The sequence below is a fragment of the Mixophyes fleayi genome, chromosome 6 (genome assembly GCF_038048845.1).
Source record: "Mixophyes fleayi isolate aMixFle1 chromosome 6, aMixFle1.hap1, whole genome shotgun sequence".
Lineage (NCBI taxonomy): Eukaryota > Metazoa > Chordata > Amphibia > Anura > Limnodynastidae > Mixophyes > Mixophyes fleayi.
This window is the reverse complement of record NC_134407.1, coordinates 10716170-10731790: the sequence shown is the minus strand read 5'-3', so window position 1 is coordinate 10731790 and position 15621 is coordinate 10716170. Positions and strand designations below refer to the sequence as shown.

At 40.6% G+C, this 15621-nt stretch overlaps 1 protein-coding gene and 1 gene segment (V, D, J or C); both read right to left on the bottom strand.

The window, feature by feature from the left end:
- LOC142160770 (M1-specific T cell receptor beta chain-like) overlaps nt 1-14514 on the bottom strand; it is a 298946-nt gene extending 284432 nt beyond the window's left edge. The window contains 3 exon segments of the C gene segment in view: nt 13259-13548; nt 14235-14301; nt 14439-14514. Of these exon segments, the coding sequence occupies nt 13259-13548; nt 14235-14289 (345 nt within the window).
- LOC142160594 (uncharacterized) overlaps nt 1-15621 on the bottom strand; it is a 326893-nt gene that overhangs the window by 221075 nt on the left and 90197 nt on the right. The window lies entirely within an intron of this gene.

The following is a 15621-nucleotide window of genomic DNA, read 5'->3' as shown; positions in this document are numbered from 1 at the left end:
ACTCATGCTCCCCTCGTTTCCCTCTACCCTTTGAGGTCCCACGAGGCTCTATGCTTAGCCCTCTGCTCTTCTGGCCACCCATCTCTTCTCTTAGTGCATTAATCAAATATTTTGGTCTCTAATACCATTTCTATGCTAATTACATCAAAAACTACCTCTCCTCCTTCTTTCCCGTTCTCTGTTCTCTAATTTGTCTATTTGTCTCACTGCTGCCTCCTTATGGGAGTTCCATCATTCATTCCTCTTGAGACTCCATACCTTCCCACATCTTTTATTCTGTAGACAGCACTATGCTCCCCTCTGTTCCTCATGTCCACTGCTTGGGTGTCATTCTTGCTTCCACCCTCTACTTTTCTTGCTTCCATCCTCTACTTCATATCCAATTTTGAGCAGCTCTCCCAAGTCCGTTGTCACAGACCCACTAGGAAATGATGGATAAACACCTGACAGTAGATGGTGCTACTCAGCAAGGAGGCACGGATTCTAACATGCCCCAGTGTTCACCAAGGAGGTTTGGGCTTAGCTTCATGAGAAGTGCAGGTTGTGGCCCTTGATGTCAGTCACTGGTGAAGCAGTTTGGGTTAGAATTAGAGTGGTCAAGGTAGCCAAAGTCATAGCCAGAAATCCAATCAGAACCAGAATTAGTAATGAGGAAGAATAGTCCAGGAAGCTGGGGTCAGAACCAGGTAAACCAATGCAACCAGAATCAGATGCCAAAAGAGTGGTCAGGAATAGCAGGAGTCAAGCCAGAAAGTCACAAGAACTTTTGCAGGATAACTTCATATCCCGGCAAGAAGTATCCATCCCTACAACAAGGCAGGCAGGCAGGAACGGTGCCTAACACCTATCTCTTCCACCTGAAACATCTACAGTATTTGACCCTTTGACACTACCAAAACTCTTATCCACTCTATCATGATCTCCTGCCTCATCTACTGCAACCTCCCACTGTCTGACCAGCTTCTCGTCTATCTCTCTCCCTTTCCCTTTCCACTGATTAGCAGGGGAAATACTGCAACTCCGCTTCTTCCTCCCAGCCCTGCCAAACTCTACACTGGCTCCATATTCATTATATAATCCATTTTAAAATCCTCACCCTCACTTAAAAATCCCCTCCACATACATCATCAACATCATCTCACTCCACACTATTGCCCTGTCCAATCTGCCAATGACTGGTGCCTCAACTTCCTACTAATAATAAAATTATATTTCCACCTCCAAAACTTCTCCTGTGCCACTCTCCAACTATCGAATACACTCCCACATCCAATCAGACTCTCCACCAGCCTCCAATGTTTTAAACATTCTTTAAAATTCCACCTGTTCACCAGAGACTGCTAACCTTCCACCACTCCATGTCTTGTCTCAGCCTTGCTTCATCCCATTAGATTGCATACTGCCATGAGCAGAGCTCTCCCTCCTCCTGTCTTCATGTCTAGTCACACCACTTCCATCTGTGTATTTTTGTATTTTGCCTCCTGCACGTTCTTTTAGACACTTGTTATATACCCTGCCTATTGTCGTCTCCCTATCATATGTACATATTCTTGAATATCCAGTACTTTGCATGCTGGGACTCTATGTGTTTGCAATATGCTTCATCTCCCCGATGTACATCGCTGCAGTTTTAGTGGTGCTATAATAATAATAACAATAATAATACAAATACTAATAAAAAATAGAATGTTACCAATTAGTAAGAAACATGGAGTTATCAGATTAAATATTTCCATCCGAAGACCTTTGCTTTCTCTTGTGTAACGGCATAAGGTGCGGACGTACAAAGGTTGTGGGAACCTCCAGGTTCATAACTCTGTTTCTCAATAATATATTTTCCTGTGTTATCACTGACCTGTATTTGTTGTGCATGTTATTTCCATGCTTCACTTCTAATTCCTCTGGACTTCTCTGCTGCTTTTGACGAGGTTGAACACTCACTTCTCATACATTTCCTATGTTTCAAGAGACTGTCCTTTTTTGATTCTCAACCTACTCATCACATTGGTTCTTTAGGGTCTGATTCATTCTCGGATATAGGTTCATTTGCGTAGCATGTCTTGTGTGAAATAGTCCTGCGCTTGTTCAGAAAAGGACCAATGAACGCAAATGTAAGCAATTCATATCCAAACACAAATTAAACTTGTTACTGCCTATAACTTGAGAGTTGTAACGGGGGGAGGTAAGGAATAACACCCAGGGAAGAGGGTACTTACACTCAGATTCAAATGGAAATGTATCTTGAGATACTCTTGGATTTCATTATGTTTAGAACTACGCCCGATTTGAGCGCTTTTTTTAAACTGCAGCTTACGTGCAAGTTGAGTTAAAACTTGAATCAAGCCCTCAATGTTCATTTTTCTCGATACAACTCTTCTCCCCTTCCTCTACCAGTTGGAGTACCACAAGGCTCAGTCCTCTGCTTTTCTGTATCTACCACTTTTCTTGAAAAGTAATAAGTTCTTTAGATTTTAAAATCATCTCCAAGCAGATGATAGCTACATTTATCTATTCATCTGTGGTGGCCAGGATTACTGAATGTCTTTCTGGTAATTCATCTTGAATTACTTTTTCCCACCTCAAATGCAAAGCTGAGCTAATAATATTCCCACCAGTCAACTGAAGCTACTTACCTGATATCTCTATTTCTGTCAACAGCATGACAATAAACTATAGTCCTCATGCTCACTGTATAGGAGTCATCATTTATTCAGAACTATCATTTGTTCTCCAAATCCTGTTACATACATCTAAAGAAACATTTCCAGAATATGAACATATCTCACACAAGATACTGCAAAAACCCTAATTCCTCACTTGTAATCTCCTGCATTGACTATTGTAATGCCTTCCTTGCTGGTCTTCCCTTAACAAGGAAATCTATTTTAAATTCACCGGCTTGACTAATTTTCTTTGTAATAAGTCCTTCTACTGCTGCTACCCTCTATTCGTCCCTATATAGGTTGTTGTATTTTTTTTCAAATCCAATATAAAATATTTTTACAAACTCTGACAGAAGCACTGGGAAAGTGGCAGAAGGCAGGTATATGTGTCCTATGCTGTCTGTCTTACGTGCTCTAAAGCCCCAGGGAGATTATTTGTGTGTGGAACGGTGCTTCCCAAAATTGTCTTCAACTATAGGAAAAGCTGATAAGGGTCTCTGGGGTTATGGGAGAGACGGAAGGGTGGGCTCCACACATAAGGCCTAATCTGGGTCTACTGAACTCCCAGTCACACAGCAGACTAATCAGGAGTTGCACCTGCAAGGGGCTGACAGAAAGCTGCTCGGCAGTTTCTCTATCTTTCACAGTCTAGGGAGGAGGTTGGATGCCTCCTAAAAGAAACTACAAACAGTGACCAGTAAGTCTTGTATTTTGTGTGTGTGTGGGACACAAGACCCCTCACTTGAGAGAGGGTGTACCTGTTTAGCTAGTGCTAGACAGGCAAAGATTTTGTTTCTGTTTGATTATTTTTATGACTAGAAAATAAAACTAGGTGTAGTTGGTCAAACCAAAACAATTGACTGCTGGAATTTATCTGACAGAAGTGAGTGAAGTGCAGCCATCTACCCCAGAGGACGGTAACACTAATACGATCTTGTGACAAAACATACAAAATACATTTCATGTTATTAATGTCTGCTGTACAAAAAAATACATTTTTACAGCTGTTCTTGATTGCAAACACATGTCCTAGCATGCATACACAGCCGTCATCACTAGTAATCCGCACTTATACCAGACCTTTAACTGGTGCAAATGATTCGGCTAAGAAATCACATACCTCAGATGCCCCGAGCTTGAATCGGACGTATGTGCGTGTGCTCGATCTTGGCACGGCCCTTACTGTACATTGCCTACGTGCATACGTCCCTTCCCTCCCCCGTCCCTCTCTTAAACATAGGCTGTAGGAAGTGCCAGTTGCATTTGAAGAGGAATAGCATGCACTTGCGTTCATTGCGTGCAGTGTTTCTGAGCATGCGCACCCTCAAAACACGGCACACAACTGAACTTATGTTTCTTAATGATTCAGGCCCATCGTGTTATTTATATGATACTTTTCAAACAAACAGCAATAATGACACGGAAAGAATATTTCAAATGAATTAAGTAAATAAAGCAAGCTCTAGATAAAATGTATAGTAGGCTAAACAGTACAATTTACTTATTAGTATGTGTATATTTTGTATATTTTATTAGTACTTTTATATATATCGAAGTGTTACATAATAAATTACTTTTTTTTCTTTGTTTTATTAATGTTTTTTAACGTTTTATTTACAGATCCAGTCTGTAAGTTATGTATGAACCAGATACAATCGGGAGATTTGACTGTTGCACACATGTCTACACCCCTAATCTGTTTTATTTTTTGGACTACAGTCTCAGAAAGGGGAAACAGTAACACTATACAGAGCAACTCTCATAGGAACCCCAGGGCATCTCTGTTCAGCTGTGTTTCCTAAGGCTCCGTGGTTCTTCTGCTTGTGGAGACTGAGCTTTCCGACTGGTCCTCCTTCATACCCCCATAGCATTTTAAAGTGGCAAGTGTGAATGTTATACCAGCTTTAAGTTCATCTGTGTGACTCATTTCTTTATTCAAGTCTATCAGTCCTCCTCCTAACTCCCTTGTCCCAGCTCTCTCCCCCAGCTAGTACCACCCTATTTGTGTCTCACCCTTTCCTTTAGGATGTAAGCTCTCAGGAGCAGGGCCCTCTTTCCTTGTGTGCTCCTTCTACTATTCCATCACCCCCTGTACCTCTTGGCCTGCTTCCCTAGCCCTATTTTCTTAAGCTTCGGCCTACTTCTCGCTGATTTCTACTATCACTTTCACTCATTGTCCCAGTAATAGTTTGATTTGCATTACCATGTTACCTGTGTCTGTGTATATATTTTTGTTCCGTTTTTGTTCTTTCTGTATCATGTTGTGTCATGGCTCACTGTTTTCTGTATATGTTATGTATGGAGCTGCGGAACGTTTGTGGCGCTTTATAAATTAAAGATAATAATAATCTGTGCAAAGGTATTGCATGATTGTGTTGTCACAAAGCAATCTTCATTCTGTGTGACAGGCACAACTTTTTGTGAAGTGCATAACACTGATGCAAATGCACTAGTGTCACACACAATGCAGTACACGGTCTAGATAGGAGAGTAAGGAAGAACAGTTTTTCTTTTAATATTGATTTTTTTCGAACTTTTGATTAACATTTAGTTTAAGTTTTTATTTTCAAAGTAGGTTTAAAATTTTTTTTGCTTATTTTAAACACTTTGCGCAGGGTCTATATACAATGGAGACCAGTGGTCTTGTCATGGTCCGGAGACTGGATAGGAGCCCAGTGGCAGGGTGGAAGGCTGGCTAACACAGAGAGGCGTAGAAGTCCAAAGGTTGAGGCAGAAGCGAAGTGGAGGGCAAGCCGAGGTCAGTACACGTGTAGTAGATGCTGGTAGACAGAAACAGGAACAGCAGCAGGAGTAGGAGCTAGATCACAGGCACAGAGCACAATAATCAGGCACTGGAGACAGGAACTGGCCAGGCTTTTATAGGAAGTCAAGGGGTGGAGCTAAGGCATGCTGGAAGATCAGGAGATCACTGGAACTGGTCTACAACACCGAATAAAGGCAAGGAACTGTCCAGCAGCCAGAATAGCTCAGTCAGCAGAGCAACAGTCCACAGAGGCAAGAACCCTGGGTTCGAATCCTGACAGGTTGAAATGGACATTTAGAAGTGGTGGTATGGAAAATATAAGTGAATGGAATGTGCTAGTGTTACAATGAAGGCGGTAGTGGTGATCGGGCGTACCACCTTAATCACTGATGGATCTCACCTGAACACTTACACTATTAGATTCAGTGCTCTTTTGGCCTAATACTTACATGTATGCACCTATTAGATCCATGCTATTCTGTATTCAATAATATTAATGGCTGAGAAGATTCAACACGAACCTCTCCCAAACTGCTACTGGGACCCCCATTACAAAGGGAATTCCTGAGGACCTCATTTTGATGTTACTAGAATAAATGACATTCCACTCCAGTTTTTCACTTTTAGCAAACAGGGCCCACATGTGCCACCCCCAATGTGGTCTACAAGCCATGGCTCAATATGGCTAATGTGGGGGGGGGGGAGGGGTGAACAGCACAGGGTTCCTCAGTGCAAAAACAGCAACCAGCACCAGTGTATGACAGTCTGGGATGGTAATACTATCACATGGAAACCGGCAGTGTACGATCCCCATCATAGAATTGCTACACTCTATCGGTGAAACTCATTGCCATGGTCTAGCCACAACTGACCAATCACTGCAGTTTTCTTATGCTTTGACCAATCAGAGCGAAAGCCCATATTTTACGTCGAGGATATACAAGGAGCAGTACGGCATCGCTAAATTATTTTGTTTTTCTTTACTTTGGATTTGCCAGAAAAAAATTATCACTTTATTTATTTTGTTTAGTGGCAAGAGTGGGGGGGGGGGGGAGGGGGGCGGCTGCTATTTATTTATGAAATTGTATTTTTTTTAATACTGCAAAGGTCCTTACTGATGATAATCAGCAGCAGAACAGATCTCAGCACCCAGGGTCAAGCACCGGCCAGAGGCACGCCTCATAACAAGCGTACCCGCATCTGCGTCCAACTCTAATTATATCTCAATTACGTGAACATAATTTTTCCAGCCTCTTCTGTCTTCTCTTCCTAAATTGTACATATGAAAAAACAAGTTATTTTGATATCTTTTTCCTAGTGCAATAAACATAATAAATACAAAGGGTCTATAATGTAAATGATCCACAAACTACACTGTATAAGAGATACTGGTGATTTTTAGTGACAATAAAATGATGTATGGTGCAATTAGAAGACTAATCTGATTGTACAAGAAACAGAATTGTTGCAGGTGCAGTGTGCAGTCTGGTGCCCCCATCTCCCCCATCCTCAGTGTCTGAGCGGGGCTGGGTGTAGGTTTTGAGGTTATCGCTGCTCCGACTTCCAGCACTGTGTGCTCACTGCACAGAAATATACAGCCGTGTCCTGAACCTGGGCTGATGTTACTGTCAGCGTGGAGCTCAGCACTTCAGATCTCTTCAGTTTCCATCCTGGTTTAAACGCTGGCTCCATTTCTTCCTCATTGACATTTATTGATAAGACCATGAGCTTCAGAGCCTCTCCCAGCTTCTGCTGGTACCAGTAAACATACAAGTAATCCTTGTTATCGTGTTTACAGGTCAGTGCTATTGTAGAGTTTACCTTGGATGTTAAAAACACCTGTTCCTGAGTAACCTTGAGGCTCTGGGTGACGTCTGAAATACATATAATAAGATAATGTGAACAGGTGTTGGAGCTGGTTGGACAGATGTTCTTTTCTTGCTATATTGACTTTTAAAGTAGTCAATGTAAATCAACAAACTAATCCAGTTATTAGCACCCAACCCCCCCCCCCCCCCCCCCCTAGCCACACACCTTGGACATCAATGTGTTGTGAAGTTTGCAACTTTAGGATTCTATTTTGGTGGACAGTGGAGTAAACATTTTATATTTATATATCCCTTTAGTTAATAGTAGCAGTAGTCTAAGGCTGGGTACACACTTCAGTGTTTTCAGCACATTATCGGGCCAATCACACGAGAAGCGACCATTATCTCGTTAGTGTGTACGCTCCAATGTTGAACGATTATCGTCCCAATGCACATTGTATTATTTTATTTTATTTTAAAACTGAACTAGAAATCTCGAACAGCGGTGGAACGTTCCAATCCTGCAGTGTGTAAGCACTCAGGTCCGGCAGTGTCCATAGATCTCTATGGAGTGTGCAGTGTGTAAGCACCCAGGGTCGGCAGTGTCCATAGATCTCTATGGAGGGTGCTGCAGTGTGTACGCACTCAGGGCCGGCAGTGTCCATAGATCTCTATGGAGGGTGCTGCAGTGTGTACGCACTCAGGGCCGGCAGTGTCCATAGATCTATATGGAGGGTGCAGTGTGTAAGCACTCAGGGCCGGCAGTGTCCATAGATCTCTATGGAGGGTGCAGTGTGTAAGCACTCAGGGCCGGCAGTGTCCATAGATCTCTATGGAGGGTGCAGTGTGTAAGCACTCAGGGCCGGCAGTGTCCATAGATCTCTATGGAGGGTGCAGTGTGTAAGCACTCAGGGCCGGCAGTGTCCATAGATCTCTATGGAGGGTGCAGTGTGTAAGCACTCAGGGCCGGCAGTGTCCATAGATCTATATGGAGGGTGCAGTGTGTAAGCACTCAGGGCCGGCAGTGTCCATAGATCTATATGGAGGGTGCAGTGTGTAAGCACTCAGGGCCGGCAGTGTCCATAGATCTATATGGAGGGTGCAGTGTGTAAGCACTCAGGGCCGGCAGTGTCCATAGATCTCTATGGAGGGTGCGGTGTCACAGTCTTTTCAGCTGATGGTTATGACAGATGAAGAGCACAGATCTGACGGTAAACCTTGGAAAATAGGTTTAGTGTGTACACAGGAATCGGCTGCTTATCTGGACTATTTTTTTTTCCCGTCGTTTGTAAAATCATATATCGCATGGGGAGAAATTGTCTGTAATGTGCACCCAGCCTTATTTAAACGAATGTATGCAATACAACGTGTAGCAAAACATTTTTTTTTTTTAATTATTGCAGTAACGTGTCAACCAGAAAAATCTACGTGATGTTAAATACTTTCATGTCAAAAAAGACAAAAATATTATAGAAGTGATACCTTTATTGGCTAACCAAAATATTTTTTTATATTTGCTAGCTTTTAGAAGGGGCCCCTGTGCTCTGAAAGCTAACAAATATACAAATTTATTTTAGTTAGCCAATAAAGGTATCACTCATATAATACTTATGTCTTTTTTGACACGATAACATCACATATGCAATACGGTGTAAGTGATTACAATGGCAGATAACAGGTCTGTCCTGGTAAATTAAAGGGCCATGGGAGCCCCAAGTACAGACTTACATATTAACCAGCTCACACCGATAAGCAGCAGCAGGTGTCTTGTCATCTCAATGACGGGCAGAGTCCTTAAAAAATAAGAAGCAATGTGTATTATTTATCAAGCAAACATTATATATAAGATATATTTCATGTGTTACAAATCATAATAACTCACATACTTTCTGAGTCTGAGTTTACCTCTCAATGAACATACAATGTCCCTGTTCTCTCTGATTCTTCAATGCATGTGTCTACTGCTCTCCAAGTCGTTATATCTGTTTTGTGGTCTCTTGTTTACATCACAGAGTAGAGTTATCTACACTCACCGGATGTTCACTTCCCTCCTGTTTCCTCATTCGCACAAGAAGTAGCTTCAGTCATTTCAATACTTATGTAACGGATATTACCAGCAATACAACCGCAGATGTCCCTAATATCCATGAACTGTTGAAGGTTTTAAAGTCCCTTGAAATATCTTTAATTTTAATACTGATGAACCACAATTTCTCTTAATTGACATATTGTAAATCTTTATATGTGATATTTTTCTGCATACACATTGTCATGTTTATATTTTGTGGCACCACATGGAGCGAAGGACATAGCTTGAAAGTGTTAAGAGACGGGCAACCGTCTTAGAAAAGGGAATGTTAGATTATGAATAGAGGTTAGAACTGTGGAATATCTTACATCAGGGCTAAAATTCACTAATTGAATTAAAACTTAAAAATTGATTGGATGCCTTTTTTTGGAAAAAAATTGAAAATTGGGAACCACAATTAGTAGAGCAGCAGTGAGTAGGTCCTGTGCACGGCATTGAAGGTGTTTCGAGGGAGGGGAGGAGAGAATGGGGCAGCCCAGCAGTTCAAAGGTGCTAGAAAAATGCTCGGCGTGTGACCACGCCCCATCGTGACGTGGTCACGCTCCCATCCTGATGCCGACGATCCAAATTTTGTTTGCGTGGGTTTCCTCCTGGTGCTCCAGTTACCTCCCACACTCCAAAAACATACTAGTAGGTTAATAGGCTGCTATCAAAATAGATCCTAGTCTCTCTCTCTCTCTGTTTGTCTGTGTGTGTGTGTGTGTGTGTGTGTGTGTGTGTGTGTGTGTGTGTGTGTGTGTGTGTGTGTGTGTGTGTGTTTGGGAATTTAGACTGTAAGCTCCAATGGGGCAGGGACTGATGTGAGTGAGTTCTTTGTACAGCGCTGCGGAATCAGTGGCGCTATATAAATAAATGGTGATGATGATGTTGGGAGGTATGCCAATCTCTGGACTGTGCCTGGCAGCATTTCCCTTGGCAACGTCTCTATTTACATAGCCTTGTCTGCTTTTGTCAGCCCACTAGCACACACGAGTCTGCTGACTTCTCTGCTGAGTGGAAATTATATTCTAGTACAATAAATTAAAATCACATCTATAGTTACTTCTTCCCTACAATGGAGGGTCACAGACCATAATATGAATCTCAACAACAGCTGTACCCTTCAGGGTGTTACAATGTATTCCAATTGATAATCTAGATTAATGTGGCAATCTTTAATTAATTTTCATTCTGTCACTGAAAAATTTAATTTGTGTCCTGCTATACTCCTGCCTGGAGGGCAACGCTTATTTATTTTTTCCAAGCTTGCACCATTCTGAACCTTTAGTTCCATCTTCTGCAATGTAGCCCTTTTACTTGTTTTAATATTTATTTTTCTCTTCCAACCTATTTCTTCACATATATACAAATGGAATTAGGTTTAGTAATCCAAATAGACACATCATTAGGCAATTAAGTTAAATATCCTGAGCTGCGAATTCAAGCCTCAGTAAATTGTGACAAAATTATTCCCCCCCAACCAGATAAGCCCAAATTCTTGTAAAGTCACACCCACTTTCTGAGAGGCCACACCCCTTTTGGGTTGTGGTGCACAGTTCCCAGCACCATACTCTGCTACATTGTATTTGTATCTAGAAAATGTTGCTACATTGTATTCCATCTCATACTTGTCTAGTTATTTGAGTTTACTGAATGGTACAAAATTCCATTATGGAACACATTCAAAATGTGTCTTGTAACACAAGTGGGTGTTTGTTTGTTTGTTTGTTTGTTTGTTTGTTGTTTGTTTACAAATGAACAGGACCACAGAAATTTCCTAACAATAATGTTTTACATTCATTCTATCTCTCATTCAGGACTTAATAATTGTACCAATCTGTCAACTGTAAGAAACATATCACCTTCTAACAAATCACTATTGTTTCTCTACTCTACTTAAAAAAAATGATTAATCCCTTGCTAACGATCCTATATGTATGTCAGTGACAGGCAGGCACCAAGCTAAGCAGACACAAATATCAGATAATCAGCTTAATATGGTGGCTCTGTTTGTAACATCCCCAAACCTCTTACACTTGGGGATATATTTACTAAACTGCGGGTTTGAAAAAGTGGAGATGTTGCCTATAGCAACCAATCAGATTCTAGATTTAGTGCATTTTGTAGAATGCACTAAATAAATGACAGCTAGAATCTGATTGGTTGCTATAAACAACATCTCACTTTTTTAAACCCGCAGTTTAGTAAATCTTGCCCTTAGTCTGTTTGGAGTACGCCAATGACCATCCCTAGTTCAAACGGGCTGAGCTGAAGGAAAAGATTGGATAGCAGCGTGTGACCATATGACCCATCTTGGAAAATTATATATTTTTTATATCTCATAAAACTGCTTTAACATTTTTAGTTTTGGGTGTAGTTTTATCATTTAATGCTTCTGCAATAATCCCATGAAATCAACAGAATCTTCCATGAGCTGAAAACTACAGGGAAGATCTGCCTGTTAGTACTCATGCAATAACTAATGTAATGCTACCCACACACACAAGCAAATAGCCCAATCTTTCAACAAGGAGGATTGACCCAAGTGTGGCCTCCTCATCCATTAACAAAACTAAATAACCATAAGAAGACAGGGATGAAGTTTTGACGTAAACGTAGCTAATGCAGCGATTTCAAACATTTACTGCGTTCATATCACGCTACCAGGGCGGATGTCTCACCACGATTTATCATCAAAAGGTAAAAACTCTTAATATAAACTGATGATATTTAAATAGAATTATTTGGAAGCTGTTCTGCAATTGCAAACAAAAACAATTTATCTGGGATTCACATTAATTTTTAAACAAACGTTTATTAAATGATTAAATGATACAATATTTAAACATTGATATGTCAGAAAAGAAAATATCTTGTGACATCTATGTCCCTGTAGGTGTCACACAGAACTGAACAGATGAATCACAGGACCACTGTACCTATGAAATAAAGAAAACTTAGATGAGTTTCACAAAGTTTTAACTGTTTGAAAGTTTTAAAGTTACCAAATTGGTATTAAATGTTGTATAAATATGTTAATAACATAATACAACGTAGCTTAAAAATATGTATTATTAGCAGCAATTAGGGATTTTTGTACACTAATAGAAACATTTAACAGTTATATATTTTAAAGTTAAACAGATAATTACAATAGTCATGTCTTGTCTTCACTAATAAGATTGCACATCACACTGACCACTTGTAAGTGTCATTATTCATCCCGAACAATTCATTTACAGCAATATATGCATTCGTCTTGGCCAAAACACTTCTGAAAGAAACAACAAATGTTTGTACTAAGGGCTAGATTCACTAACCTGCGGGTTTGAATAAGTGGGGATGTTGGCTATAGCAACCAATCAGATTCTAGCTTTCATTTATTTAGTACTTTCTACAAAATGACAGCGAGAATCTGATTGGTTGCTATAGGCAACATCCCCACTTTTGCAAACCCGCAGCTTTGTAAATCTAGCCCTAAGAGTTGATCTGTTAAATAGGGCAAACTGTCCATATTTCCCCAACCCAAATTATTTCCCCACATACCTTATTCTAATATTGATTTTATGTCTTTATAAGAACATTTATTAGCATATTTAGTAACATGGATATTTGCTGTGCATGTGATGTCAATACACTCAAAACCTAATTATGTAGATTTGTTTAATAATCTCTTGAAACACTTTTACTTTCTCGATTTTTATTGCCTGAAATGTACTATTTCAATATTTTGCCATAGTGATACAGAATAGCTTATGTGGTTTTCAATAAATACATTTAAGTAACAATAAAGTTATGAAACGGCATCAACTGATGGACTAAGTATTTTTGTGATGTGGTGAAGAGCTCCCCCTGCAGGTCTGTCTGGGATCTGTGTTACTGTCCCTCTGTGCAGAGCTTATGAGCTGGTTTTGTGCTGGCAGCTGCCTTACTGTCTGCGGCTGTGTCTACTGACTGCACAGAAATACACAGCGGAATCTTTAGTTTCTACTTGTTTCAGACTCAGTGTAGAATTCAGAAGGTGAGTTCTCTGGAATGTCCAGTTCTTGAATCCTGGTTCAATCTCAGCATTTGTTTCATCTGGGGAATACACCATCAGCTGCAGACCCTGTCCTGCTTTTTGTTGATACCAAAGCATAACATAGTTGTCACGATTATTATGCTCACAATAAAGTTCCGCAGGTTGCCCGGGGCTGACTATTAAGAGCTTCTGGCTCTGAGTCACCTGCACCTTTTGAAACAAACCTGAAATAAACAGCAAGAGCCAAAGACTGTTATTTAGTAAGAAATGTAATTTGCATCATATATATATATATATATATATATATATATCCATTTCAACTTTTACTATTTTACAGGTCTCTTCAATGCAGAAAATGAGAAAAGATATATATAAGGTATTGGCATTTTGTGGTGTTTTGCTTTAACAAGAATATCTATATGTCCAGAGCGGTCAGATCATTATATTCAGGGACTGGCTGGGCTGGGGGGAAAGGAGGCATTTGGCCCTCGGGCCGATTTCTCATAGTGGACTATCTTGGGCTAGGTCATTGGGCCACCTAAATTTTTTTACCTTTTAAAAAATAATTTGCCAGCCCTCCCCTGATTATAATCTCCATTAAACTCCCTGTGGTCACTATAGCATCTTTGAAATATACCATTTACTATTTATATCATCCCAACATATTCCACGGGTCTGTACAGAGAAATGTATTCAGACACGTCAGGTCTGTGTCAGTGAAGATTACAGTTTTAAACAGCCTATTAAACAGCACAAAATCAAACCAGGACCAATTTAGTCGTCAGCCAAGTATCCTACAAGTGCGTCTCATCTGCAGCACCCCAACAAAACTCACGTGAACTTGCACAGAGTTAAATGATGTTCTTGCTGTACCCACTGAAATCTCATCTCTCCGTCTTATCCAACTTACCTGGGAGACAGTGCAGACTCAGAAGTAACAGGAGATGTTTAACCATATGACGCATTCTTTAAATTCTCTGAAACAAAATAACAACAATTTACATGAGATATTGACTTACAAAGATATTTTAAATTCCCTTCATTGATATTCAAACCTTAGACAATGAATGTAACTAATTGTAGTAAAATACTTAAGGAATTGATATGATCAAACCTGGATTCTTCTCCCTTTTCTCTTTTCTATGAACTGTAACTATAATGCATCTCTCTTGCCATTGTTAACTGCTGCCACTCACCCCATGTATTTGTGATTGCTGTTCCTTGTACCACATGTTTGTTTCCTGTTCCCTCCCACATCAGGGCGTGCACCCTTGTAAATCTATCCAGCTCCTTTCTTACGGCAGCACGGTGGCTTAGTGGTTAGCACTTCTGTCTCACAGCACTGAGGTCATGAGTTCGATTCCTGATCATGGCCTTATTTGTGTGGAGTTTGTATGTTCTCCCCGTGTTTGCGTGGGTTTCCTCCAGGTGCTCCGGTTTCCTTCCACACTCCAAAAACATACTGGTAGGTTAATTGGCTGCTATTAAATTGTCCTTAGTATCTCTTGCTCTGTCTGTGTGTGTGTGTGTGTGTTAGAGGATTTAGATTGTAAGCTACAATGGGGCAGAAACTGATGTCAGTTCTCTGTACAGCGCTGCAGAATTAGTGGTGGTTATATAAATAAATGGTGATGATGCTGAGGATGATTTCTTCATTCACAAAAGCATTTGCAAAGAGATCCCAGAGGGGAGTTGAATTGCAAGTGAGGAGGGGGCTGAGAATGGTCTCAGTTATGCCTCGTCCCCTAAGCGCAAATTAAATGATTGTGTCATTCCATCATCGGGACGCAGGGCCAAAACCACGTCATTGAAGCCCCTGTCCCAGATGCGGGAGAATTACCTACTCTCCCAGAAGTCCAGGAGACCTACCCCAGAACTTGGAGAGTCTCCTAGACATTCTGAGAGAGTGGGCAAGTATGGTTGATATTTGATACTATAATTTCTAAGATTCTGACTTAAAGTAAAAGGTAAGTTAAATACAAGTTGTATTGCATAAAAGAGGAAATGTTTACGATAAAATTGTGGTGTTTGAGAACATTGTTCCTATACATAGCAGATGTCTTGGGCCTTATTCATCATTGCACGTATCTGCCGATTTTAAGCATATCTTTGGCAAAATTATTCTGCATATACCCAGAACCAGACCATATGCCAGTAAGTGCAGCCCTGTCCGCTACCTCAGCAAGCCCAAGGGACATTTATCACAGCCTAGAATTTCGGGGAGTGAACAGGCCGGGAAAGGGGAGTTTATCAGTAGTCAATCAACAGTAAGGGCGCGGCAAGCTCAAGTGTAAGAA